At 42.8% G+C, this 27,403-nt stretch overlaps 1 protein-coding gene across 1 annotated transcript in view; it reads left to right on the forward strand.

Annotated features, from left to right (window-relative positions):
* ERBB4 (erb-b2 receptor tyrosine kinase 4) overlaps positions 1-27,403 on the forward strand; it is a 547,664-nt gene that overhangs the window by 360,098 nt on the left and 160,163 nt on the right. The window contains exon 4 of the mRNA XM_033064273.1: positions 8,750-8,884. Within this exon, the coding sequence (XP_032920164.1) occupies positions 8,750-8,884 (135 nt within the window). The remainder of the gene's footprint in view (positions 1-8,749; positions 8,885-27,403) is intronic.

Genomic DNA, 27,403 nt, shown 5'->3' on the forward strand with positions numbered 1-27,403 from the left:
ATGCCCCTGCCGAGGTTCCTGGTCCTACTGCTGCTCGACTTCCATGTGCAAAGCTGGCCTGGATGCAGCAACAATGCCAAACAAACTGCCATGCAGCATTTACTCTCACAGAAAGAGCTGAAGCCAGGAGAAAAGGGACATGGCAGTCTCACAGTTACGTATCTCAGCTGATGGAAGGGATGGGCTGAGAGCTGCCACCAGCATGCATGAAACATTACGTGATCATTGGATCAAAATATTACATAGCAAATGTCCTGGTAGGGAGAGGCTTTTAAATGCTTGGGTCTGTCTTGGCAATACAAAAGTGAATCAGTCAAAGAACGCAGCCTCATCCTGGCTGAAGAAAGGAGAGGAATATCCTGTGAGGAGAGAGCTTTGCAAAAACTTCATGGGGAAAAAAAAATAAAAGTAAGTTTTCTCAGTGCCATTTCTCAAATTTGGCCCACAGAGATGATGTGAAATGTAAGATATTTTCAGTGGAGAGGTGGTTTCTTTACAGGTTCTGTTTGGCTCAATGGACCTCATATCCATTACATGAACCTGAGCATCAGTTTCCTCCTTTTCTGTCCTCTCTCTCCACTGCTTCCTCATTTTTCTCCAGATTCTCTTGAATGTTGTCTGCCTGCCCTTGGCATCAGGGAAGGAAGGAGGCTGGGTGAGTCCCTGTTGAAGCAGAGGGACAGGAGGGTTTAGGTTCCTGTGTCTTACACCAGAACTCTGAGCAGTCAGAGGTGAAGGAGGATGGTTGAAGAATGCATCTGCAGTCTTAGCCCCAGACACCTGGACTGGTGGCTCACTGAAGAGCCTGTGGAGGAACCTGCAGCTGGTGGAAATGCCCTGGAGGCACTAGGAAGCTCTTCTAGCAATAACCGGTGTTGTAGGGCTGGCAGGTAAACACACTGTCCCTCAGGAGCAGGAGCCACTCACCTGGAGAAACATTCTAATCACAGCACAATCTCTGCAGAAATGATGAGGAAAAATGAATGTGAAACACTGGTGAGTCAGAGAAGGTGGTTTGGTTGTGTGTCAGCTGATAAGTGTGATGCTATAGAGCATAGGTAGCATTTCAAGGGGGCACACAAAGTGACACTGAGGTCTGTTCAGCCTTCACTGAACAAATTTGGAGGGTGCCTGATGCAGAAAACAAGGGTTGTGTTGTGAAAGACACAGGCAAGGCAAGCGCTGATACAGCTGCTTTGGGTCATTACACCAGATTATGTCCTATAGGATGCTCACTGTTAAAGATAACCAGACAGCAGAAATAAATTCCAATACTGGGGTATCTGTCAGAGCCTCTAGGCTTTCTGGAGCCTGCTGGGATACCAAGGAGACCTTGTCCTTTTGGTGCACCCAGTGCACAGCACATCATTGCCTCTTCTGCTCCTTTTGTGAACAGGGCAGAGGAAAGATGATTTGGTTCGCATTCAGAAGATTTTAATGATGTTTGAATATTCAGATGTCCACAGCTGGGTGTTCTGGCTGAAATCCATGCTCAGAGAGGTTTTTTGGAACAGCTGGAAGGTAAAGCACCAGGAGTAGAGGCACTCACCAATACCCTGCAGAACCAGCTCACCTCTTCATGAGAATGCTGCTGTAGCTGGGACACAGGTATCCCCACCAGGGAGGGCTGGGATACCTGAGGATCAAGTCATGGCTGCTGTGAATGAAATGAGTGCTCATTCCTGGCTGTTGGCATATTGCTGCTCTTACTGGGCACAGGAGTGTTTTCTGGAGAGAGCCAGCCCTGTGTCACTCCCTGGTCAGTAGCTTGAAACTCTTCACTAATTCACTCCCATGACTTAAATGAATGCAGTTCTCTTTTTTGCCAACCAAAAATCAGAAGATTGAAGGGCAGCAGTTTTGTCATTTATCTCAGTCCACATGTCCTCTTTGCATGAAATGGGAGACAGTGACAGTGACATGGGTTCTGTATTTCAAATACTGGAACACTTCTTTATGCATGCACTTTTAAATATATGTCATCTTCCAGGTGGGTGTTCTGTATCACCAGATGCTTACCAGTAGGTAAAAGTTTAAAATGAAGTATGCTTTCATACAAATTGAGAGAATGGATTGTTAATGGAGTGTTGGGAGTTCTGTGGTAGTAGCTGATTAATAACTGTAGAAGGACAAAATAATTTGGGTTGGAAGGAATATCTGGAGGTCATCTTGTCCAATCTTCTGCTAAGAGCAAGGTAACTTCAGACAAGAATCAGGTTGTTCATTGTTTATTAGAATCTCCAGATTAGGAGATAGCACCAGTTCTCTGATTATTCTGCTCCTGTGCTTAACCACACTCAGCTGGGAACAAGGCTTTTCTGAATTCTAATCAGTGTTTCCCATGTTGCAGCTGCTGCCTGTTGCTTCTTGTCCTGGGGCGCTTCTGAGAGGAACCTGTGTTCCTCTGTAATCTTTCTTTAGGTAAAGGCAGGCTGCAATTAGAGGTCTCTCCTCCCCAGTCACCACTTCTCTAGGATTGTTTTGCCTCTCTTTACCTGACTTGGAGCAACCCACAGAAAGCCCCTTGGATTGTTCCAGTTGTAAGGTTTATATCTGTTAATCTGCCTGTCAACCCCATGAATTTTATTGAGTAAACAGTGACTCAAGGCACTTGGCTTCTAACACCGGGTTCAGAATTTGACTGGACAAAGTGAGGCAATTAGCATCTCATCCTGAAAATTATTATCCCTGTAACAGAGCCAATATATTACAGGAAAGCTCCTCACCTGCAAAGTCAACAGGGTCAAACAGCTTTTGAAAAGCTCTTGATGGGAAAAGAATGAGGTGGGTAAAGCTGTAAACAGGTAGTGCTGCTCCTGCAGTTACCATCTGCAAAGGAAATGGCAGAGCTGGGGCTGGCCAGACAGCTATGTCTGCCTGGTTATTAAACTTATCAAGGATGTGTAATGCTGATGGCAGGGGTGTGGTTAACAAAAATAACCTTGATTTGAAGCTCCCTCATTAAAGCAGAGTATTTATTACAGAGCAGAAAGCCTCCTCCAGAGTGGAGGGGAAGGGAACAATTTAAATGTAAACCTGGGTCTGGGTACTTTAGGGAATCAAGATCCAAGTAGGCAGAAGCTGCTGTGGTCACTGGAAGGTGGCTTAAAGGGAGAAACCACTAAGATCAGTGAATCTAGCAGGACTGGGGACAGAGACCATTTCCTTTAGCACAAGCCAAGTGTTTTGAGTAAAAACCCAATTACACTTCAGAACAGGACTGTTTCTGATGAGCAGAAGCACATCCTAAACTGAGTTCACACCCAGGTGTTCTCTTCCCTTTGGGATGGCTGTAGGGGGTTTGTGTTACTGGATTCAGCTGTTTCTGCTCTTTGTCCACGCACAGAGCCCTTTGGGGCCAGGTGTCTGACACATCTTGTGTAGGCTGAAAGGTGAAAAGGTGTCCAGCAGCCTGACACACACATACAGGCACTTCCCAAAGAAAAACATGACCAAGGAACATGCCTTGTAACTCTGGGCTGTTCATCCCAAAGGGCAGGATATTTTGCAGTGTTTTTCCTTTTATAGAGGTAACCAAGCAAATGATTTGGAGTCTTATTTTAATAAGGTTGTGAGAAGGAGGAATTCAAGGCATGCATGGACAGAGGAATAATCCAAGTTCAAATGTCCTCTCTGGCTGAAACTGTTCATGAAACAGACACTCCCTTTGGGGACGTGGCTAAAAAAGAGTGGCCCAGAGCCTGTTGTCCCCGAATGAAGTAGGTCAATGGTTTCAAGAACCATGTCAGCCTGTCTTTACACACCTCTGGGGTGTGAAGAGTTCCCCATCCAGCTCAGTGAAAAGTAATCAAATGATCCATTTTTATTTAAGCAGCAAAACAGGTATCTTAGAAGATTTATGCTCAGGTTCTACAACTCAGTGTTCTTAGTTACTGAGCAGTTGGAAGTACAAAGCCACAGGCTGCACATAACACTGATTGCTTTTGATAGAAATAAAGAATATCTTGCTGTTACCATCAAGCCTTGAAACTGACTTCCAGCTAATGACCCAAATAAACTGTACTTGAAATTGTATAATTGAGATCGAAGGCTGTCTGGGGCTTCTAGCTGGGACATAGATTCCACATCCATGAGCTTTTCAGTATGGTCATTGAGCTGAAATGGAGAAGGTTAAAACTCTCATTTTCATTACCAAACGCCCCCCATCTCCCAATACAAATGTGACATTTCAATTTTGCACAGTCCAACTCTTCTTAAATCATCTGTATAAAAACTTCAGATCTTGATTGATGATGGATGAGCTATTGTCTCCTCAAGCACCCAGTTCTCATTACCCTTTAAGACAGAGCTTATTAATGATGGACCTGAAGTGCTTTCCCACTGGGTCATCAGCAATGAACTGTGCTGAGGGATCAAAAGACTTGGTTTGGCATGAAATTTCCAGCCTAAGCTGTTTTCAGATGATGCATTCAGCATCTTGGGTGAAATAGGAAAAGAGATGCCCATCAGCAGGGTGTTTATGGTAAAGATGAAGCACTGCAGAGGTCAGTGAGGCTGACTTTGGAAATTCAGGTGTTGTCAACATGTGATATATAATACATACATGCAGGATGTACCTGTATATGGTGGGCTGTAAAAAACAGCTGCTTCCTTCATAGCCAGTCAGCTTGAAAGGTGTAAGATATATTCTGGTTTGCTTTTGGAGTGGTTAGAGTGGACATGCCCCACAGTTTTTCCTAATCAACTCCCTCCCCTTTCCCTGCCCACTTCAGAGCTAGTTCTTTTCCCTCTCACTATGCCATCTTCCAGTTCATGATGCCAGCTGGTTTTGTAGCACCAGAGAAGAGCTTTTAATTTGCAACCTGGAATAGCAATAGCCATTTTATAACCATTTTTGTAACAATTTTAGAAAAATTTTAGATTCTACAGCTAAAAAGATGTTTACAGGCCCCCCTGCATATAAACATACACAAGTAACTTTCACTCCAGGATACATTACAGAATGAGAACATGTTTTGCCAATTTAACTCACATTAGAAATTGGATAACAGATCATGAGGGATTACACTGTACACAGAAAAAAACGTCAGCTCAATAAAATGCCCTCGTAACAGATGGAAGAAGAAAAGTGGTTTCCCCCTCTGGTCTGAGCAGACACCACGCTTGCAGAGCCAGTGTCTCTGCAGTGATTTTATGCTTCTAGTGGCTGATAATGTGTTTTCAGTGACTCCAATCAAACTCTGAGTCTCTTCTTCAACTTGGCAGATTAAGTATGAACTGTGTGTGATGTACCTGTCTGTGTTCTGGCACTTCAGTGTGAGATGCTTGTGTTTCTTGGTTACCAGAGACCTGTACATTTGCATTTCTCCTGTTAGTATTGCATGGTAGGTTACCAAAGTCTGTGGGAATGTTTCACCAGGCTTTTGAAAACAAGAAAATAGCAGCTGTAACAACAGATAACACATTTCTGATTTAGCTTCCTGAGTAAATAACCATTTAAGAGAATTTTAATAACCTGCAGATATAAGTTCCCCACAATCATTTGAGAGTAATAAGCAAAATAATGACAGAATTCAGTGGCAAGGACACATGCTGATTTATTTTCCTGTAACTTTGGTGGCAGAATTATTCTGCTTTTAAGCCAGCACAGTAACTCTAATGAGGAAGATGATAAGATTTGTCATTCACTTCAGAATCAAGTGGCAAAAGCCATTGGTGCTACTCCTTTGCTCAGGGCATGGGGCTGCAGCCCTGATGCCAAACCAGGAGATTGTGGTACTCTGAAGTGTTGCACCTTCCAGAAAGATGTCCAGAGCTGTCTGGCACCTCTAGGAACTATTTTCCCAGTAAAAGCTAGTGGGTCTTGTGCTCAGAAATCCCCTTTTGTTCCTTGATGTCCCTGAGCAGGGTGGAAGCTCAAGGATAGCACTTGCTGCTAGCAGGGTCATACTTGGACTAACAGTTTTCCAATATCACAAATTGTTTTAGAAGGCAAAAATACTCACCCCCCAAATGGTATTTAAAATATGTTTCACTCTGAGAGGTCTGGTTTTGAGCTTCTTTGGCAGGAACTGGCTTCTTTGTTCACAAAATTCACTCAGGGACTTGCCATTCTCCCTTCTGCTCCAGCCTTGGAAAGAGGTGAGCAAAGAGGCACCTCAGGTGTTGCACACAGGGGAAGAAACCTCTTTTTGCCTGGCTTCCTTTGCTACCTTGCCTGCACAGACAGAGATGCTGCCTTTCTCCTCCTGTTCATTGTTCAACTTTATCTCTCACTTTCAGGGCTGTAAATTAAAATGAGATGATGACTTTATGATGATGAGTTCATTATACAGCAGCTCCATTGTATATTGATTACAGTTGTGCTTCATTTGCTTAACATGCAACAGGGTTTATTAGCTCTTCCCAGGCATTGTTCTTGCTAAGAGAGGGCAGAGAAGTGCAAAATGCATTTTGAGTCAAGTCAGTGAAGCCAATGCATCTGTGCTGATTTATACACACCAAGGGCTTGCTGTAAAGAAAAGTAGGATAGCAGGTTGGATTGGGAAGGTGGAGTGGAAATGAGTCTGGGTCCCAGAGAGCAGGAAGAGTCATATACAAGTGCTCTGAAGATTGTAACAAACTTTGAGCTCAGTGTCACTATCCACCAGAGCCCACCTTTGATATTACTCGGGTTTGCTTGCACCTCAGCGCATCAATAGCCTGGAAACTTTAATTCTGTCTGGTGATAAATGGTGCAGTGCAGGGAAGATGGAGGTGCTGTATCCCCTTTTTGGAAAAAAAACAGCAGAACCAGCACTTGCTAGTCAGTGATGATGCAAGTCAGAGCATTTTTTGTGGGCACTTTTACTAAAGCACAGTGGAAGGTGTTGGCTTCCCTGAAGAATAGAATATGATACACTTCCTGGTTACCTGTATGCTGAAAAAAAGGTCTGTCTCCACAAATTAAAACTATTAGAATTGCTTTTGGATTGAGATCCTGCCTTACAAGAATATGTCAAAATTCCTAGCAGGAAAGAAACTTGGATAGGTATTTTCATGAGGGGATGCTCTTGCAACCCAGAAGTTATGCTAGTTCAGTGTGCTAGCTGATAGAGGAACTATTCAGAATTGTGTGTGTGTTTAAGAAGCTATAAATGCAGATTTTACAGTTTTTCATTGCTTTTATGTTATTTTTAATCAAAATATGGGCTGTAATGGATTAGGTAATCTGCTGTAGCTGGGACAACACTGAGAAATCATCACGAATAATGATTTCAGGTGTTCTTCTAAGTCCCCCTTTCTCCCCAGAGCAAAATTGTTAACAGATGCTGTATGGATTTTTTTCTGTGATCATAAGAATATTATACAGACAGATCATTGCTATATCTCTAATCTAGACTCTTTTTCTGTATCAGATTATTATCATTGTTTTCATTTATAAGCCCCTTTTCAATGAAAAGCCAAGCTTTTAAACCAGAGGTTTCTAAGAAATAGTAATACTGATTAATATGGTGGAAAGATGTATTTACAGATGATCCTTTATTTAATACATTCCTTGATTGGGGGCTGCCTCATTTACATGCTGTGGTCTGTAAACACTGAAATTTAAAAAAGAAATAAAACACAGTAATTCTTTCTCTGGTGTGTGGAAACATTTACATTCCCACTACAGCTTTTAAAGGTTTTTCTGGCAGATGAGAATTATCAGACCTTAATCATTGCTACTGCCACAGTCAGGAATTACTCTTCATTCTCTGTGAGAAGTGTGGCACTCCTGACTCCACAGCACCACTTCATGTCATTCCAAGGTGCCATTAGGAACTAACCTTCAGCATTTCTCTGCTGAGCCTTGACGCTCTGACACTGAAGGTTTTAGACTCATAGCTCCTGTTATCTTTCATGAAAGTCACATGCATTGTCTCCTGCTTTGGAAATAAAAGAGACAGGTTAAGTAGAGGAATTGAGAATTTGAACAAGGGTTAAGGGGTAAAAAAAAAAAAAAGTTTTTGCTCCAGAGGAAACCCTGGTGCTACAACCAACAACTGTAGGATCATTTTCATGTTGAGATTTGATTAATCAAGTCTTTAGAGACAGGGACACAGAGAGGTTTCTTTAAATAAACTATTATAAATATGAAAAATAACACGAAAACCCAAAAAAACCAACAAAAGCCCCACAACCTAAGAAGAGTCCCAAAACTTTTGCCTGTTTAAAAACCATCTCCCTATAACACAAAGCTTCCAGCAAGGCATGTCCATAGGAGTTTTGGATCACAGTGTTTGAGATTTGGATTGTTGCTATGGAGTATTTGGGTGGTTTGGATGATGGCATTACAGCAGCACAGGCTGTAGTAAAACTACAAAAAAATCTTCTCCAGACCTCCTGCTGACCCTTCTTCTGTCCTGTGGGCTCATCACAGCATGGCTCTTTATTTTAAGTTTTAAATGTTTCTGCAAATTAGTGAAATGCAGCATAGTGTTTTAGTTTGTGTTTTTAAAGTCATTTAAGTGTTGAAGGTTATTTTACTCACAAAATACAGAACTATTCCATACATGACCACACTGGAACAAAAGGTAAACTGTGTGTCAGTCTTCACCAGGTTTCTTCTGCATGTGAAGAAAGGGTTCCTGTTACAAGTACTGTGAGCTGCTTTTCCTCCCGTTTTCAGGTTATTAAATGAGATTGCACTGAGAAATTTTATTTTGCATTTAAATGTTGTGCCCTCTCTCCAACACACATTTCACAACAGATTTAATCAGCTGTCTGAAGTCTTACAAGTACTTTGTTCTCTTGTTCTTCTGCACAGAGATACTGAATGGAGGGGTGTATGTTGGCCAGAACAAATTCCTCTGCTTTGCAGACACCATTCATTGGCAAGACATCGTGCGTAACCCCTGGGCCTCCAACTTCACCCTGGTTCCAACCAATGGCAGCTCAGGATGTAAGTACTGCTTTATTCTCAGCCTTGTCATCCCCTCAGCATGAAACAGGATAACTATGGCCACAAGTTTTCCCTGATCCTCTGTTACGGAGAATTATATTGGTAAATTTTCTTTTCATTGCTTCCTGCATTTTTCTAAGTTTGACTACTGCTTGCAGGACCACTCAGTCTGTTCTCAAAAATGGTGTATGTAGAAGGTATTTGTGATCATAGGTTTTCTGAATTTTCTCTCATCTGCTTTCTCTTTTCTGCATTTTCTTTTTCTTTGTTGCTAAAGCCGCTGTGGTGCTGTGGAAGCACAGAGGTTCTTGTTTGCATTTGTTCTGCTCAGGCTGCTCCTTGGGTCGCAATGGTCTGTCTGTGGCATTGTAATTAGCTGCTGGAGTAATTATGGTAAAAGCTCACAGATATTCTGACTTTAGATGAGAAGTGAACCTGAAAGAAATAGTTCTTATGTTGTCTTGTGTGTATATTAGAGAGAGAGAGAGGATTTGCAAAGGATGAGGTGTTCTTCACAATATAACCAATCATTCTGTGTTTTTTACTATGTTTTCTTTATTTTAATGCTTTCCATTCCAAACTTGAAATATCTGTGTTCTTAGAGTTTCTCTAGTTCCCTTCCCAAGAATTATTTGCCTTCAGTGAATCATTCTTATTCTTTCAGCAATAATGAATTGTAGTGAATGGTGGTGACAGGGATACAGAGTGTTTAAGCAAAATATTCCATAATGGAGTAAAGTGCATTCAGAATGAATGCTGTGCTGTTAAACAGTACCCTCAGGATGTACCAACATTGAAATTCAGAGACAGGCTGGGAAGAAGTTTGTATCAGGTGTCAAAGGTGGCACCACAGCAGACATATTGTTCTGAGCATTCCAGATATGGGGACATTCTGGATTGCTTTCCATACCTGGAGGTGTCTCTCGAGGATGTATAAATGCCTGATTGCCTCTCTAGCTTTCACTGCAGCCAAGAAACATTCCATTTCTTCTATTGTATGTTAGTAACTCAGAAAAAAAAAATAAAATGTTGAGACTCTGGTAGAGACCTTTTGATGAGTCCCCATAATTTCTAAGCAGCAACTTGCTTTTAGCCAGGTGCTTTGTGGTGTTACAGATTTTATAGAAGGTTGACTTGCTTTTGTATCTCTCATCTGTTCCCCTTAACACCAGAGCACAGGTACTTGAGATAAGACTTCCTCCAGGAGCCTGCCAAGCTGCACTGCTCCTGGACATCCCAGCTCCTGAGCCTCATCACTTCTGGCTGGAAACCTGACATAGTTGTAATGCAGCCAGCTCTCTCATTTGCATCTTAAAAACCCTCATCACTGCTGATGATCAGTTCTAGGCAGAACTGATGAAACCTTTGAAGGTGAGGGAATGCCTGTACTCTTTTATGAATCATTGCTTCAAGGAAAACACTTGGTTCTTACTCTGTTTTGTTCTGTTACTGGGTTTTCTTTTAACCTTCCCCAGTTCTTCAAGACAAATGCTTCTGCTCTTTTAAAAAAGCAACCAACATCAATACTATCTTTTTGATGTAAAAGAAGTTTCACTGGTGACTCCAGAAGAACTGGAACAAGATCTATTCTGAGTACTTTTAGAATCACACCCTGAAGGCAAAGAAGGCAAATATTAGCACCCACACACAGACAGATGAAAGAATATATGTAGCAAAGTCCAGTTTTCTTCAAACGATTTTTCATTCCTTTTGAGTTGTTTTGAAACATAGGGAAGGAACAATTTGTGCTTGGTAAATAAGATAAACAGAATTATTTCAATGATGATTGAGAACTACGTACCAAGGCAGCTTCATGAACACAGCCACTCAAATTTTACTCTATTTTTCCTTACTTGGAGTGAAGCAGTGCACAACTGAACTGTATTTAATTTAATAAACCTATGTCTCTTCTGAGAAACTCAATCCCATCTCAGTACAATTCATGAGTCCTGTGAAATTTGATTAAATTATCTAATCCAAACCATTTCTGTCTTCACAGCTTGCATAGGTGAAAATATAAACCTCATTATACAAAAAGCCTACAAATGCTTGAAAAGGTCCTAAAGCTTTGGGTAACCAAAGAACTCAGGTACAGAAATCACCTTTTTAAATAAATGTCACTAAATACCTGTGTGTGGGTGCATGCATGTGCTATGCACACACATAGGACTTGGAAAATTAACACTGAATTTTAACCCTGGAAATTCGTGTAGAATGTCCTTAAATATATGATATAGATATATGCTTGTCAGTTTTGGCTCACATGTTATTTTTCATGACCTGCTAGGGAGTGTGAGTGCTTGCTGTGCCCAGCCTTGCTTTTCTCCACTGCTGCAGATGATTCTCAGTGCATTACAAAGTTTTTTTCTGCACAGACTGTGACTCATGATTTTCTGGATCTAGCATGTATATTTCCATGGGATAGGAGATAAAAGATTTCCACTGGATAGGAGACACCTGAGACTTAAACAGTAAATACTGTTTAAGTCTCAGGTGTCTCCTATCCAATGGAAATCTTGGCTAAATCCCCTGGGATTACAGAAGTGATGTTGCTTGGCATTACTGAGAATATCTCAATGTCAAAGATTTTGGAAAGAACTACTGGGTTTTACTGTTTATCTGTAAACCTTTGTAGGAGGGAATGTGAACCAACTAAACCTGCTGTGTGAAGCTCAGCAAAGTATCACAGAATCACTGGGTTGGAAGAGACCTCAAAGATTATTAAATCCATGCCCTAACACCTCAACTAGACCATGGCACTGAGTGTCACATCCAGTCTTTTTTTAAACACACCCAGGGATGATGACTCCACCACCTCCCCAGGCAAAGCATTCCAAAACTTTATTATTCTTTCCATGAAAAATTTCTTCCTAATGTCCAACCAGTTTGGACTATCCAAAGCCCATCCTAGCAGTAATTTAGGGGAGTCTGTGGGAGTGTGAGATCCTCTAAGACCTGGCTAGCAGGATGATGTGCCATGTTTGGCCATGACTGGCAGGACTGCAGGGTACCTTATGCCCCAGAATTGTGAGGGCTGTTCCACTGAGTGGTCCCTGGCAGAGAATACGTGCAGGTACAGAGGCTGTGTCAGAATCTGGTACGTCATGATTGCAGCAGCCTCAGACACAGTTTGGCACTCTGGCATCACTGAGGTTGTTTCCAGCCATCAGCAGAGGACATAAAAGCTCCCCAGAGGTGTCTACATGTCCAAAAGAGCAGGTGCCCAGCCTGGCTTTGGCCATGGGCAGAGTGGCTGCAGCAGGGTGATGAGAATGCAGTGTCACACCAGGCACACCCGGGCTGACACTGCAGGTGCCCATGTATTCCCTTCCCCAGCCAGCTGGAAAAGCTGCTAATGGTCTGACTTCAGGGAGCATTTCACTTGAACACTCCCTTGCTGCTCCAGCGCAATCAGCAGAGGAAGACAAAAGGGTGGAGTGAAAAGAAGGCACTCTGAAGTGAAATCAGTCCCCTGCCTCTGTGCCTGTTTCATACCTCGGATCTGCCAGTTCTGGCAATCTCCTTCATTCACATCAGTGCTGGACAGAAGAGAATACGGCAATGAACTCTGGGAATAAAGCTCCTCTGATTCCCTTCTTCACAGGCCTTCACTGTCACATCACTGCTGAGGAGCCAGTTGAAAAGGCCATGGTGTCTTAAACACTGCCAGCAATAGTGCAGACATGTGAATCCTGAGTGCTGCTTCTCCTTTTTTCTTCAAGTTCTGCTCAAATGCATGCAGCAGAGCTGGTGTTGGAGGCCTCTGAGTGCCACGGTGTCACTGCTGGGATGCACAGAGGCGGTGGCTGCCGGCACAGCGCTCAGATAAACAAACCCTGCTCCAGGGACCACACGTGCTTCAGCTCTCCCAGGACACAGCCTCTGAGCCTGGCTTTCTGACTCACACACACTGAAATATTCTCTGCTTGCACCACCTTCCCACAGTGCTGTCTTGTAGCTGAGGCTTTTGGAATTAGGTGTAACTTGAAAGCAGCCCTCCCTTGTGTTTACCTGAGTTCTGCGCTGCCAGCCTGGGATTTTAAGCTAAGCACATCGCAGTGGGAATCTCAAAAGCACTTAATTCTCCAAGGAACAACATTTTCCCTTTAGGTTTGCGTTACTGAAATTGTTTCTGCAATGCTGAAAATCTATTTTCTCTCTTTCCTAAAATCATCCATGAATTCAAGCATTGGGCAAACATGCTGAAGCCTTGCTTTGCAAGAGCCTTTTCCCCTGTTAGCACATCCACTTTTTGGATTTAGTCCCTTAACTGAGGAGCTGAAGCTCTGCTCTTCAGAGGTAAAAACCCAGGGTGCAGCTCCCAGCAGGGAGAATAAATAAAGCAGAGAAAAAGAATTAGGCTTCTTGACTAAAATGCCTCAAGATTAGAAGAGCTCTCTGAGCAGATTTGGGGAGTCCAGTGAAAATCTGGCTGCTTTCATCTGTGTCTTCAATGTTGTCCTCAATTTTGTTGTTAGCAGGAACTGGACAAGCCTCACATCTTGTCAGGTGAGCTCTTTTACAGGATTTGAACAAAGACCATAGCATTAAATCAGAATTTTCAGAGGAACTTTACTTGGAGATTTTGTTTCACAAAAAAACTTGTAGAGGTTGAATTGTTGCATTATGGTCACTTCCATAGACAACAGCATGTGTTCAAATCAGTCAATAATGCTCTTAAAAATACTGAAACTATGGACGTGTGTTCATGATAGAGCTGGTGACTGTTTGGGTAATACAGATGCAAAAATCACTCTCCATTTTCAAGTTTTTAAAAAAATTGACTTGCTTTTCCAGGAGTTATTAAAAAAAATCTGGACTGTGTGTTGGTATGTGCCCAGAATTGTGCAAAATAAGCTGTGAAAATTAAATGCATTGTGAAGTATTTTCTAGAACTCCAGTTTCTCTCAGACTCTGAAGTGCAGTGAGATCTCTGGAAAAATTCCTTTTGTCGATCTGGCTTTTCAACTGAGTGCCTGTCAGCTGTGAATAAAGCTGGAATTTTTGGTAAAGTACTTTTTCAGGCAGAACAACTTCAGTTCCTTGCTCTTCACAGCGTGGTGCTCCTCTGTCATTGCTTTGTATCTAATTGCAGTGGTGTGAGAACACCCCAGTTCTGAGCTGTGCAGGAGCACTGCTGCAGAGTTAGAGGCACAAAAGACTTCAGGGGTGTGCCTGTGACTCAATAAATCCCATGGTGTTTTCCAGGGAAACACTGCTTGAAAACTCTGCCCTTCCAAAACTTTGCTCTTTTTTGCCTATTGATTCATAGATTTTTTTCAAGGCCAAAAGGAGCCTTGAACCATCATTAGCTCTGTTTCCTATATGCAGAGGCCTGGAATATCATCAGCTTGCCTGGTGTGGAGCTCAGTAACTTCCCTGGCCACAGCTTATTTCCAACCTTGAGGTTTCAGTGGCCCTGGGCTCTGGTGCTCTGTGCACTCTCCTGGCACTGCTCTGGAGCTTTGCAGAAGTGCAGCTGTCCCTCCAGAAGTTGGTTACTGCCCAGTGTTAAAAGGATTACGTAATACCAGCTGCCTTTAATCTGAGCACAATTTTAAATCATAGATTGTATCTTCTGCTTTATCTGGCTGGCTCAAAGAGCTCTCCTAGCCAGCTTTTTCTCTCTGTACTGTGTCATCAGCTCACCTGCTGATCGTCTTCCAAAAGCTGGACAGATAGAGGCTCTCCCATGTCTCACAAGGAGGAATTCCTTTCCAGCCCCAGAGTAGTTTTCATTGCTGATCAATGTAAACCGTGTATTATTCAGTTTTCCCAAAGCATGCATGGCATTTTATTCCTCATGTAACCAATGGAAGTAAAAGTTACACCCTTTGTGTTTCAGCTTCCTGTGAGGAATTTGGTGTTCAGGCAGTTCTGGTATTTGTGTGGTTTAGAGACTCTCTTCCCCAGCAGATACAGCCTGTGTGTTCTATTCTGAAATATGCAATCTTATGTTTGGCTCTATAGGAGTCATTTGGTGTGAGTGACTCCAGCTTACTCACCAGCCTGGCTCACTCTCTGATACTGGCTGCTCCTCACTGTAATTTGCTCCTGTCATCTGTACACTTTATTGCCTGGGATTTTTTAATAATTTCTAAACCTTTGTCTGGAATACTAAGAAGTGTCAGTCCTAGGGATCCCTGGGGAACAACACCCCAATTGTATTATAATTGCTCATTTACAGCTACTTTTGGAGAGTCCCCAATTAGCTGGGTCTTAATGCATTTTTCATGTGTTTTATTAATATTGAAACATAGAGACAAATCTAATTAAATGTTTACCATTTAACCAGTGCTTTGCATTTTAATTAAAGGAACAAAAAATGGACTTCCCAGCTGTGTAGCTGCTTATGAAGTTAGCCCTCCGTGCTCCTGGCAATCCAAGCTGCCAGTGACCCTACCTGGGAGCAGGTGTCTTTGAAGCATTACAGCTCAGTTTGACATACTTATCCCTGTATTTGGCTAATGGGAGTCAGTGCTGGCTCTGTAATTTATTTTTTTTTCTTAATTTCTTCTGTCACACTGTCTTTGTGAGTTGCTTTTTGAGGATAACCTGCCCAACCAGCCTCGATAAATGAGTGTTTGCTGGGCCATGTTCTTCTGCCAGTTTTCCACAAGTTAGCAAAGGAGTAAAAGGGTTTCTAAATATACTTTTTTAAAATATTACAGAAATTGGAACAGTCTGGCAGAAACTTAGTTCAGCAGAAATGTCCTTATGTCAAAGTAGTTTAAAGCCAGAAGCTCCTTACTTTAAATTTTTTTTTCAATTGTTATAGGAAAAAGTCAGCCATGTGGATATATGTACATTCTCTTCAGCATATGTACTATATCTTTGTACTGTGTTTCACAAGAAGCATGAGTTGATATTTGCATGGAATTTTGTATAAGTGACAAGCTTTATATTCTCCCTTGGGTATTAAGAGTTTCTCTTTGGAGTTTCTGGCAAGGGCTGTGGGCAAATTTGTGTACAGCCATTTATTGCAGCTACTGAATGTGGCCTGACAGGTGGGAAGCCTCTTGATTTAATGTTCAGTAGTGACCTTGTAATTCTTCACAGAGCACAGTAACTCAGCTTTTGTACCAGCAGCTGCAATATTAGAAAAGGATGGTTTTTACACAAAGCCACTTATCTGGAAATTTATACTCAGGTCAGGCCATTGGGTGTTTAACTCTGAAGTAATTATGTGATAGCTATGAAGAATAGGGATTTGTCAGATCCTTGCAATCTCTCCCAGAAGTCCTGACCTTACAGCAGTTCTCAGGTGTGCTGTGCCTAAACTTTATAAAATGCTGCTCATGTCCACATCAGTGTTTTCAACTGGGCCACCCGAAAGACTTCCTGCTGCCCTTGGGAAGCCACAGCCACACTGGTGAGATCCAGAGTCTGGGATCAGACTTGGATCACAGCAGGAAAAAGATGGAGTCCTTTTCCTTAGCTATAAAAAAGCCATTGGTTAGTAAGGATTGAAGAGAGGTGAATGCAGTGAAAATAAAAGCACAAGGAAAACTTTCCTTCAGACCAGTGGGTGCTTCTGTAACAGGAGACAATTACATGTAAATCGTGAGTATTTGCAAACCAACCCCCCAGCCCCTGCTCCTAGGACACAGATGAGATAACCACATTTTGTCCAGTTATTCCTGCAAGGTATTTTGTGGTTTTTTCCAAGCACAAGGATTTTGCTCTGAAGAAGGCCAGAGTAACAGCAGTATATTTAAGTATGCTGATGAAAAGAAAAGAGGGAAGTGACTAATTCATGCTTAAAGCCACCTTTCAGAATAGCTAGTGTATCATTTTTGGTGTACATCTAAATTGGAAACTACCTACCGAGAAAATGGCATTGCAGAAAGTATACCCTGAAGACATTTGTTATTGCAGAGTTTGTTAAATTATAGCCTTTCATTGAGGTTATTACTTGGAGTTCAATTAACATTTTAAATGTATGTTTGGAGACCAGCAAACGGGGCCTCAGCAGAGAGGTGGTCTGAGTACAGAACACATTCCCTGCTGCCAGCATCACCATGGCAAAACCAGGAGGAGAAGCTGTTCTTTTCCATAAAAAGCCACAAACATCTCAGCTGTTCTGTGAAAGCTCCTTCCATGTGGCACAAGCATCATGGGCTTAAAGCACTGCACTTCAGCAGCAGTTACTGTTTCATGGATATCTCAGTTGGAAAGAAAATTTATATCAGATAGACAGAAAGTCCCAAGTCTGCCTTTTGTTCAGGCTACATGGAGGCTGCTTTTCCTTCCATTAAGGAATCTCTAGTCCAGACAGAATTTATTTACCTGGAATTGAAAGGCAAATACAGTAACAGAAAAAATTTGATTTTGAAGAATAGTTTTGCCAAGCAGATATTTCTGAAGATGGAGGAATACAAGAAATCTAGTGGTACAATGAACTTGATTTGCATTAGAATGGCAAGCTGAACTGCTTGAAGTTACCTGTAATGTTTTTTCCTCAACCCAGAACAGTGTGTTTTAAATAAAGGAATCACTTTAGCTTTCTAGTAAATACCTTCAGCCAACATTTTCAGAAGGGATTTGTCAATTGGTGACTGCCCTTGAAACAGATTTGAAAGGCAAGCAGACGTGGCATCTGATGGAAATACAACGTCTCTCGTAGTTGAGTTCTGAATAAAAAATAAGTAATGAACACAAATAAGAAAAAAATCATGCTGTGAGAGACAGAACTCTGTATGCTGCAGAGCCCAGCAGAGTAACTGCTGCAGACATGGGGATTTCTGGAAGTCATGGGCACAGAGGGGAGGGCACAGAGAAAATCAGCATTAACAGTTTCTCAAGAACCTCAGGTGTGGGCATCTCTTGGCACTGAGAAATATATTTTGCAAATATATAAACAAAAAGCACAGCTGCAGAACCAAGCCCATCCTACCAAAGTGCTGACCAGTTTCACTGAGTATCTTCCTTCCAACCTTCTTTTAGCAGTTGCAGAGTGAAAGTCACTCACCAAGTGGCAGAGGTCACCATGCTGATGTGTAAAATAGTACAGTGGTTCTGGAGATACAGCAACTGTTGGCAAATGCTTATCTGTTAATGGCAACCTGTGTGTGTATGATGTGTTACTGCCCAGCACCTGTTTATGAGCAGATTGGTGTTTGAGCAGTGTATTGCACAAGGGAGAGACTTTCAGGCTGAATGAAAGCACTCCTCTCCATTACAGGCAGCTTGTTTATCACAAGCACTGGTGTTTCCTGAAAGTAGGAAACAACCCCCAAATAATCCAGATATTTAAAATAGCCTAATTGCATGGTGATTGCCAGATTTGTAGTGAGTGGGTGGGTGGGGTTGGTCTCTAACAGCAAGATTCAGCTGCTCTCACGACCTGCCTTCAAAGAGCTGCTTAGGAAAAGGGGGAAGAAAGAAAGAGTGTAAAATCAGCTGCTGAATAGTGTCTGCAGGATCTGGAAGCTGCTGTGTGCCTCCCAGCCTGCATGTCCCAGCCCCTGCTCAGATGGGCTTGCTTGGTGCCTCACAGGGGTGGCTGCAGTGTTGGCACTACCCAGGTGGCTTCTCCCAACACACTGTTCTGCTCCCTTCACCAAATACAAACCACCCCAAGCCTTTGTTGGTATCGGTGTTTTTTAAGGATTTTGTTTGGTCTGTTCTGGCAGAAACTCAGAACTGTCATGAGAGTTGCTGTCCTGTGGACAGCCTGGCTAAAGGGCTCTGGACACAGGTCTGCTCAAAGCCAGGGCAGCTTCAGGGTGTTCCTCTGGTCCCTTCACACCCCCTGCAGTACTACACCTACATGACAGTCCCATCATACCCAAAGCATCACCTCCTAGCAGATCTCTGATAGCTAGAGATTGTCCAGGAAACTGCAGTTTGAAATTGGTATGATTATTTATTTTCATTAATTTTTTATGTGTTGCAAACACTAAATCTATCAGACTGTATGTCCAACCATCGTTTTTCAACAGAGAAATGGCTTCTGTGGTCCAAGTAGTGTTTTGTAACAATCAGTTTTGTTTCAAATAGCCAGAAATACATTTTGGATAAGCACATTAAGAGGCTTATCCAAACTTATAAAACTGGACTCCAGATTTCATGGGAATGACGAATCCCTTTCTAGTATTTCCATATAATTGAGTCAGAAGTTGATTAAAATATGAGTACTTCTAAATACACCCTGCCAGACTCTAGGAACAGCTCATGGGATCGAGAAAGAATAAAATTAATTTTAAAGGCCCATTCAATTTCAAGTTCTGATTTCCCTTCTTTGAGGTTATCACTTTGTTTAAAAAATGAAAACTCTATGTCCCTCTGTTTGAACTTTATTACTGCTTTGGCTGCATTACAGGAACATTATAACAGGACAGTGTTTTGAGTTATGTGGTATTGACTGACGACCTGTTTGAGGAGCTGCTATTAAAGCCACACAAGAACACTCTGAGCTGTGTGTTTGAGTTTGTTGAGAGTCCCCTTTGAAAATCTCATCTAATGGTGCAGGAATTTTTCTCCCAGTACTATACATCCTGTCCCCAGAAAAAGCAACTTCTATCTGCATCCTTCCATTCTCATCCAAGCTATGCATCAGACAGTAAGTGCTGCTGCTCTCAGGGACAGAGAACCTGCTCCAGATTTATTCCAGGCACTGCCACAGGTGCTCCCCTGCCGTTGGCTTCTTTGTGGGTTTGAATTTTGTGTGCTGTCACACCAGAAAAGTGCCAGGTCTGGAGCCAGTGGGCAGTGACCTCGGGTAGGGAAGGATGCAGGTGTCAGTGCTGGGCATCACAGTCCCTGCTGCTAAGGCAGGAGATGGAGGCATTTCCAGACACCCCATGCAGGGGGAAATGCTGAGGTGAATGTAAAGGCATAGAAGTTGGCTTTCTGTGGTCTCTGCCTGCTGGGATCTGCAGTGCTTTCCTCTCACAGACCTGTCTTCTGCTCACACTCAAATTTCCTCAGTAACATAGACTTTTCTCCTTTTTTTTTCTCCACATTATCAGCTCAGGAGTTCTTCAGGGTGTGGGGAAATAGGGTTCAGTTTCCTACTTTGCATCAAGGCGTTCAAATCTGTACATCCTGGCTCTCACCTCACAGTGGAAACTGCCTAGGCTGGTCTTATTTGGCATCTTTTCTAATTTATCTGTTGAAGTTCTGAGTACTAAATAATCATTAAGTTAAATACAGAAATAGTCTTAGGAGTGCTCTGATCCATGGCTCTCCAGTGATCACAGCCATGGAGCTGCAGGACACTTGTCCAAGAATGGTTGTGTGCTGTGTCCAGCTCTCTCCCTTTGGGGCTGAAGAGATCCCTGTGTCAGGAGAGCTGTCCTGGGGAGGGATGTGGAGGGATGTTCCAGAGAGGAGCCCCCAGACTGTTTCTTGGCTTGTTGGCCCCAGAGGAGAGAGCCTTCATCACAGGAAACAAAGGAGAGAACGAGATGAGAGTTCACATGCAGGTGGTGGAATAGCACCCTGTGCTTCCCCACAGAGGAAAGAGAAAATAAAAGCTACTCCAGCATTTAGAAGGGGCCTGGGGTTGTGCTCTGTGTGCTTTGGGGATGGTCCCTTGGAGGGAATGTGTTTCATTCTGCCCCAGTGTTAGCAGGGACCGGGCTGCTCTTCTGCTCCTGCCGCACTGTGGGAGGAGGGGCAGTTACCTGTGGATGATTTTTTTAACAATAATGATTACAACGGAAGGATTCCTGAGGCTTTGTTGTTCTTGATGAGCCTGCCAAGCAGCAGGTATGACTTGACCTATCCTTTTAGCCTTCTGGCTGTGTCTCCCCATTTGCTCAGCATCCCTGTGTGCGTGTTCAGGAAGGCATTTGATGCTGATTGGAACTAATTCACCATCACAGTGGGGGGAATTCACTTACATTGCTCTGTGCTAACAGCTATAAGCAGTGATAATTAATAGCTCCTAATTAATCACTGTAATAACTTTACACTAATTAATCAGTGTAAAGTTTTAGACTATGTCATATGTGAAGGTTTTTATTTTGTGTGGATGACTAAACCCCCAATTAATGCGTCGAGTCACACAGCCCTACCAGCACTGTCTGCTCCAGACAGAGAAAAATAACCAGTGTCTTCATTACCCCCCTCAGGTCCCTTTCTGTAGTCATTACTGTGGCCTGAAGACATTTTTCTGTAGCAGCTGCAGTAATGTTACAGTGAGCTCCCTATCAGCTCAGAGCTGTCAGCAGCAGATATGAATCCAGCAGCCCAAGCCCGTTCAGTGCTGCTGACATGCTCTTCTTGACTTCCCATTTATTCCTTTACCTCTGGTGGCCAATCTCTCTTAAAATCAAAACTGTCTGCCACCAGCATATCTGGCAATACTCTGTGATTTTGCAGTTCTCAACAGACACCCGGTCCCTGTGCACACACAAGGGTTGTCTCCATCCCACATTACTCAAGGTAATGCATCCCTCTTTGGTATTCAGCTTTTGTTTTCTTCAGTGCTGGCTAAGTTTTATCTCTGCTCCCTCTCCCCGCTCCCCCTCATGCTGTCCCTGTATCTCTTTCGTGCCTGTCTTTCAGAGTCTATCTCTTGGATTGTTTTCATTTCCCAGACCTGTTTCCCAGGCCAGTTTCTTTTCAGCTGCTTGTCCCCGAGTCCCTCTCCATTTGTGTTTGTCTCTTTTCTTATCTGTTGAGGAAGATGAGGGGGAGATAGAGGTGTTGAGTGGCAGAACTGGAAGTCCCTGTTGGAAGTGATTGTGAGCAGGAGTTTGCTTCCACCCTGGGGAAGAGCTCCAGGCTGGATTTTCCACCTGTCAGGTGGGATTGGGCTCCAGGGAGCAGATGGATGGATGGATGGATGGACAGCAGGTGCTGTGCTTCTCCACAGTGTAAGTGCTCATTGATGAACCCTAGGTGAGTTTGCTCTATAAAGGGATCCCATTGATATTTGTGCAGGGTGTCTCCACTGGGCATGGAGACTTCAGAGGAGAAGCAGAAATACGGAGAGGAGACAGAAAGTTGCTGCCATTTGCCATAGTAAAAGTAACAATACCAATGCAGGTACAGCTTGTTAAAGAAATAATTTTATGGGACTAATCCTGTGTTGGAAAACTAATTGGTGATAGATCCTTAGGTGAATTCAATTGACATGAATGAAAGCATCTAGTTTGTTAGCAGTGGAGGAATTGATGCTTAAATTTCTGTATCCCATAATGCTTCTCTATGAAGGGGAAGAGAAAATGAGCACTAGATATTTCTATACCACATTTTCTTCTTTTACAGAAAGTTTTACTTTTTTTTGCAACATGTGTCTCTCCTGCCATTAGGGAAGGAAATCCTGGGAAGCATGAGACTCTCTTAGGTAATTAACTTTCAAATCAATAGGAGAGATCTGAAGGCTAGCACAGGGCAGGTAGGAAATGCAAAATTATTTTTACCTAACAAAGAAGTGTGAATGAATGAATGTGTGACAATAGGAATAGTCAGACAAGGACAGGGAAAGCATTATGGCCTGATAAAGGCAGAACAATCCATCACAACAATAGTATCTTTAATTCTCCTTAGTGCTATGTTGCAGTGTTTGAATTACATTTTGATTTTGTTATCTATGCATACATAGAACTAAGGAGTGTAGCTGCCTGGAAGAACAACACACAGGTGTATTCAAACCTTCTGTCTCACCAAAGCCATGCAAAGAACAGCCTGGGACTCTTACCACAGACTATACCTGGAATTTCTTTGACTTTAGGGCTCGTTATGTCTAGAAACATCCCTATGGCATCTCTGGCATTCTTGCAGGAGTGAATTTTTTAGGCAAAGGATGTGTTTATAAGCAGCTTACAGAAGCTAATAAATTATTTATAGCTGTGCTGATAGTTAATCAATTATTTTAGATTGTTAGGTGAGTAAAAAGGCTGCTTAAAACTATGGCTTGTAACCATCAAAGCCATTTTATTTTGTCTGTGTTTATTTGCACTTCAGTATCAGTGTGTTGCAGGTATCCTAACATTGAAAGATGATTTATTACCCTGATAGGAACCATCTGTAAATGTAAGTTTTGTCCAAAGTGAGACAATTCTTCTCTTATTTCTGCTTTCCTTCTCCTGAAAGACCAAGAGGGGTCTGCTGGCATTGCTGATGGGGAAGATGCAAAGCTGTGATGCAGTCACCATCACAGAAATGTGGTGGGATGACACACAGCTGGGATGCTGCACTGGATGGCTACAAGCTCTTCAGAAGACACAGGAAAGGGAGAAGAGGTGGACGGGTGGCCCTTTATATTAATTTAATTTATATTAATTTAACCTGCCAGACATCTGCTGGGAACTTAATAGCAGAAAAGGAAGTTCTTGGAGTGTGTGGAGGACAACTTTTTGTTACAGCTGGTGAGTGAGCCCACCAGGGGAGGGGCTATGTCAGATCTGTTGTTTGTAAATAGAGATGGGCTGGTGGGGGATGGGGTGGAAGCTGCTTGGGGCACAGTGATCAGGAAATGATAGAGTTCTCAATATTTGGTGAAATCAGGAGGAACATCGAAAAGACTTTTACACTGGACTTCTGGAGGGCAGACTGGCTTCTTTAGGAGACTTTTTCAGAGAGCTCCTTGGGAAGCAGCCCTTAAAAGCAGAGAAGTCCAGGGAAGGTGGGCATGCTTCAAAACAGAGATCTTGAGGGCACAGGAACAGACTGTCCCTGTGTGCCAAAGATGAGTGGATGAGGCAAAGATCCAGCCTGGATGGGCAAGGAGGTTTTGAAGGAACTTTGGAATTGAAAGAGGATGTAACATCTCTGGAAGGAGGATCAGATCTCTCAGGAAGTATTTAAGGGAGTTGCTAGGATATGTAGGAAAAAAATTAAGGATGCCAAAGCTGAGCTTGAATTTATAATGGCAACTTTTGTAAAGGGTAATAAAAAAATGCTTTTACAAATAAAAATGGTAAAAGGAAGGGTAAGACCAATATTTGTTCTCTGTTGGATGAGGGAGGGAATTCAGTAACTGCAGATGAGGAGAAGGTGGAAGTGCTTAACACCTTCTTTGCCTCAGTCTTTAGTGGGAAGACGGCTCATCCTCAGGATAACTGTCCTGCTGGGCTGGTAAAGGGTCTCAGGGAGTGGAATGGTCCCCCTGTTATCCAGGAGGAGGCAGTCAGAGAACTGCTGAGCTTCTTGGATGTTTATAAATCTATGGGACCAGATGGGAAGGCTGGCAGGAAGGGACCTGGGGGTGCTGCTCAGCAGCTGACTGAACATGAGCCAGCAGTGCCCTGGTGGCCAAGGAGGCCAATGGCCCCTGGCCTGGGTCAGGAATGGTGTGGCCAGCAGGAGCAGGGAGGTGACTTTTCCCCTGTGCTTGGCACTGGTGAGGCCACACCTTGAGTGCTGTGTCCAGTTCTGTCCCCTCAGTTTAGGAAGGACCTTGAGACACCTGAGCACGTCCAGAGGAGGCAGCGAGGCTGGGGAGGGGCTTGGAACACAAACCCTGTGAGGAATGGCTGAGGGAGCTGGGGTTGTTCAGCCTGGAGAAAAGGAGACTCAGGGGTGACCTTACCACTCTCTACAGCTCCCTGAAAGGTGGCTCTGCTCAGGTGGGGGTGGGCTCTTCTCCAGGCAGCACTGACAGAACCAGAGGGGACAGTCTCTGTGCCAAGGGAAACATAGGTTGGATATTAGGAAACAGTTTTCTACAGAAAGGGTGATAAACTACTGGAATGGTTTTCCCAGGGAGGTGGTGGAGTCACCATCCCTGGATGTGTTTAATAAAAGACTGGATGTGGCACTCCATGGTTTAGTTGAGGTGTTGGGCTGGGTTGGACTCGATGATCTTGGTGGTCTCTTCCAACCCAGTGATTCTGTGATTCTCTGATGCTGTGATTCTGTGAAGCAGGGTTTCTGCTCTGTATGACACTGAGCTTAGAGCTGAAAGGAGTTCTTCATTTTTCTTGTCTTGTCAGTAACTTAATCTTTTGTGGTTTTACTGTCTCTAAAATAATAAAGTCAGTCTGTAGTCAAAGGAAAGCCCTTCTCAATTCTCAGGAAAACACAAGGATGAAGTAACCTTGGTCTTTCCCAAGCTAGTGAGCAAACATTTTCTGCTGGTGACTTTCCCTGGCTGGGAAAGCAGAAGCATTTCCCACAAATAAAACTCTATCCTGGAAATGACAAGGAAGGTGCTCTGCCCAGAGTCCATAATTCAGATCTGTTGCAGTAGTTTTAGCCAAGGGAAGACAGCCCAGGAGACAAAACATTGGTTTTCTGTGTGCAATTTGCCAAAGCAAAATTAATTCTCAAGTTCCACTGGGAATCTGCCTTTTCTTAACCTTGATTTCATTACAAAACCCTTGAAAATTATGGAAGCCTCCAAACTGTCACTGTGTGTGTGAAACAATGCTACTATTCAGGAGCAGAAATGTAATCCAGTGTCCCAGCTGTAATGGGGAGGACACTTTTGTAGGTTCTTTCCTTCCTTATCTTGCTTGGAAAAGGAAAACATGTGCCTTCACTAATGTGAAGAATCAAGTGAATGGGCCAAGGTTGTGCCCTGTAGAGGGTTCTTTTGGCCAAATTCTTTCAGCCCTTTCTGCTATGTGTTGGAGGGGTTTAAAATATTTTAGACACAAGGAATAACAGGAATGATTTATGCCACAAATTGCTTCATAGTTTTTTCTTTTCAGTTCTGTTTCCTCACAGTCTAAAAATCTTAAGAAATATATATAGGAAGATCTGTGAGTAGTAGTATAATTCCTCCAAGGGCCTTGTCAACCTTAGGGCCAGTATATTTATTGTCATTTAATCCTGACATGCAGATCTCTTTGTGAAATCTGCTCCTCACATGAATGCTTGTTATGCTCCTGAGTGCGTATGTTGACTTCCACAGGACTATTTCTGTCTTAATTTTGCAGAGCTGGTCTTTAATGGGTTTCAATCTGTCCTTATTATAGGACAGATTTTCCCTTAGTGGGGAAAACCAGGTGAAATACAGAAGCATTTTTGAGGGCAGAATCTGGACCAGTTCATACTAAGAGCAAAGAAAGTTATTTTTCTCTTTAAACAACCAAGCCAATATAGACACACTATTTGGAGGGAGTTTGGTTTTTAATTCTCAGTATATTTGACCTTCAAAAGGACACATAACAATGCAATTGAGAGGTGTGCTGCCTACAAGCTCAGTTCCTGGTTGTGTCTGTACAGCTGAGAAAAGTGAAAACAATGAAACAGACACTTTTGAGTTTTGAGTGAGAAAAAAGGAAACTGGCAGCCTTTTCTTGCTTTATTGTTAAATATCTCTATTTAAATGCAAATCATCATCTGACACTGCCAAACAAAGTCATGTACCAGGCAGCAGGCATGCAAGTTTAAAAAAATTTTTAAATGATGCTTTGAAGATGCTGAATTGCTTTTATTTCCAGGAGGAATAGAGGTGGCTGAATAAATTTTTGGCTGCATACTGAGGATCAGTTCAGCACCTAGGTGCTTCAGATATGAAGATTTGTATTTTAAGTGCAGCTTTTACAGAGGTGAGGGCAGACTGTCTAATTAGGGATCACTTGGAGGGATGCTGAAGTTTCTTCTGTGTTATCCCACAGCATGTATTACAATAGAAAGCCCAGTGTTTACAGAATATTTTGGAAGGGGGTGGAATCCAAGAAGAAAAAGGGGAAGGAGCAGCCTCATCTGCTAAAATCCTTCCTTTAATTTGCTGTTTACCTCACCATTTTAAACTTTCATTCTTATAAATCAATGTGGATGTATTTTCTTTCTGTGCAGGGTTCCAGTAGTCTCTTAATAATCATAATAATCGTTATTACTGATTAAAGTTGCATTATTCATGCCAGATGGAGTGCCCTCCCTGTCAGCCAGAATGAGTTTGCATTTATGTAGTTATAGTACATTTGTGATCTAAATAAACAGATGGTAGAAGGTGATGGTGAATTATGTGCTGGTGATATCAGCATCAATGTTTCCCAAGTATAATTGCTGCAAATGAACATGAATGCAAGGAGGAGCTGGTAGTTTTAACAAGGTAGTTGGCATTCAGTGTGGTAATTACCAGGCAGCATCATCAATAGCACCAGGGATGCCAAGGGAGGAATGCAAGAATTAGTGACAGAGTCCAACTTCACGGGACCATCACAGGACCCACAGGACAGTGGGTTGGCTCAGCTCTGTAACACCTTGCAGGTGTGAGCACACTGCTAGGAGAGCAGCAGTGTTTGTCTTTAGGGTGATCCAACCTTAGCTGAGACACATTTTGTACTTTCTCCAGCGCTGTCTCCCATCAGGGCATGTGGCAAGTATTTGATTTAGTGTAATGGAGCAGTGTTAGCAGCAGCAGCTGTTAATACACGATTAAAAGGATTGAACCTGGACCAGGTTCAAAGGGGAAATTCACTTAACAGAATCTCAGCAGTATTCAGTGATGTATAAAAGTTTAATCAAACACAAGGTTGGCTTCCTGCAATCTAAAGCACAGCAACCAGAACTGTGCATAGTCTTCCACAAGCTTAATGTTGGGTGTCTGGGCTCATCCCATCAGCTCTGGCTTTGTGAAGGAGTTGCCTGTCTGCCCCTGAGGCACTGCCA

The sequence above is a fragment of the Catharus ustulatus genome, chromosome 7 (genome assembly GCF_009819885.2).
Source record: "Catharus ustulatus isolate bCatUst1 chromosome 7, bCatUst1.pri.v2, whole genome shotgun sequence".
NCBI lineage: Eukaryota > Metazoa > Chordata > Aves > Passeriformes > Turdidae > Catharus > Catharus ustulatus.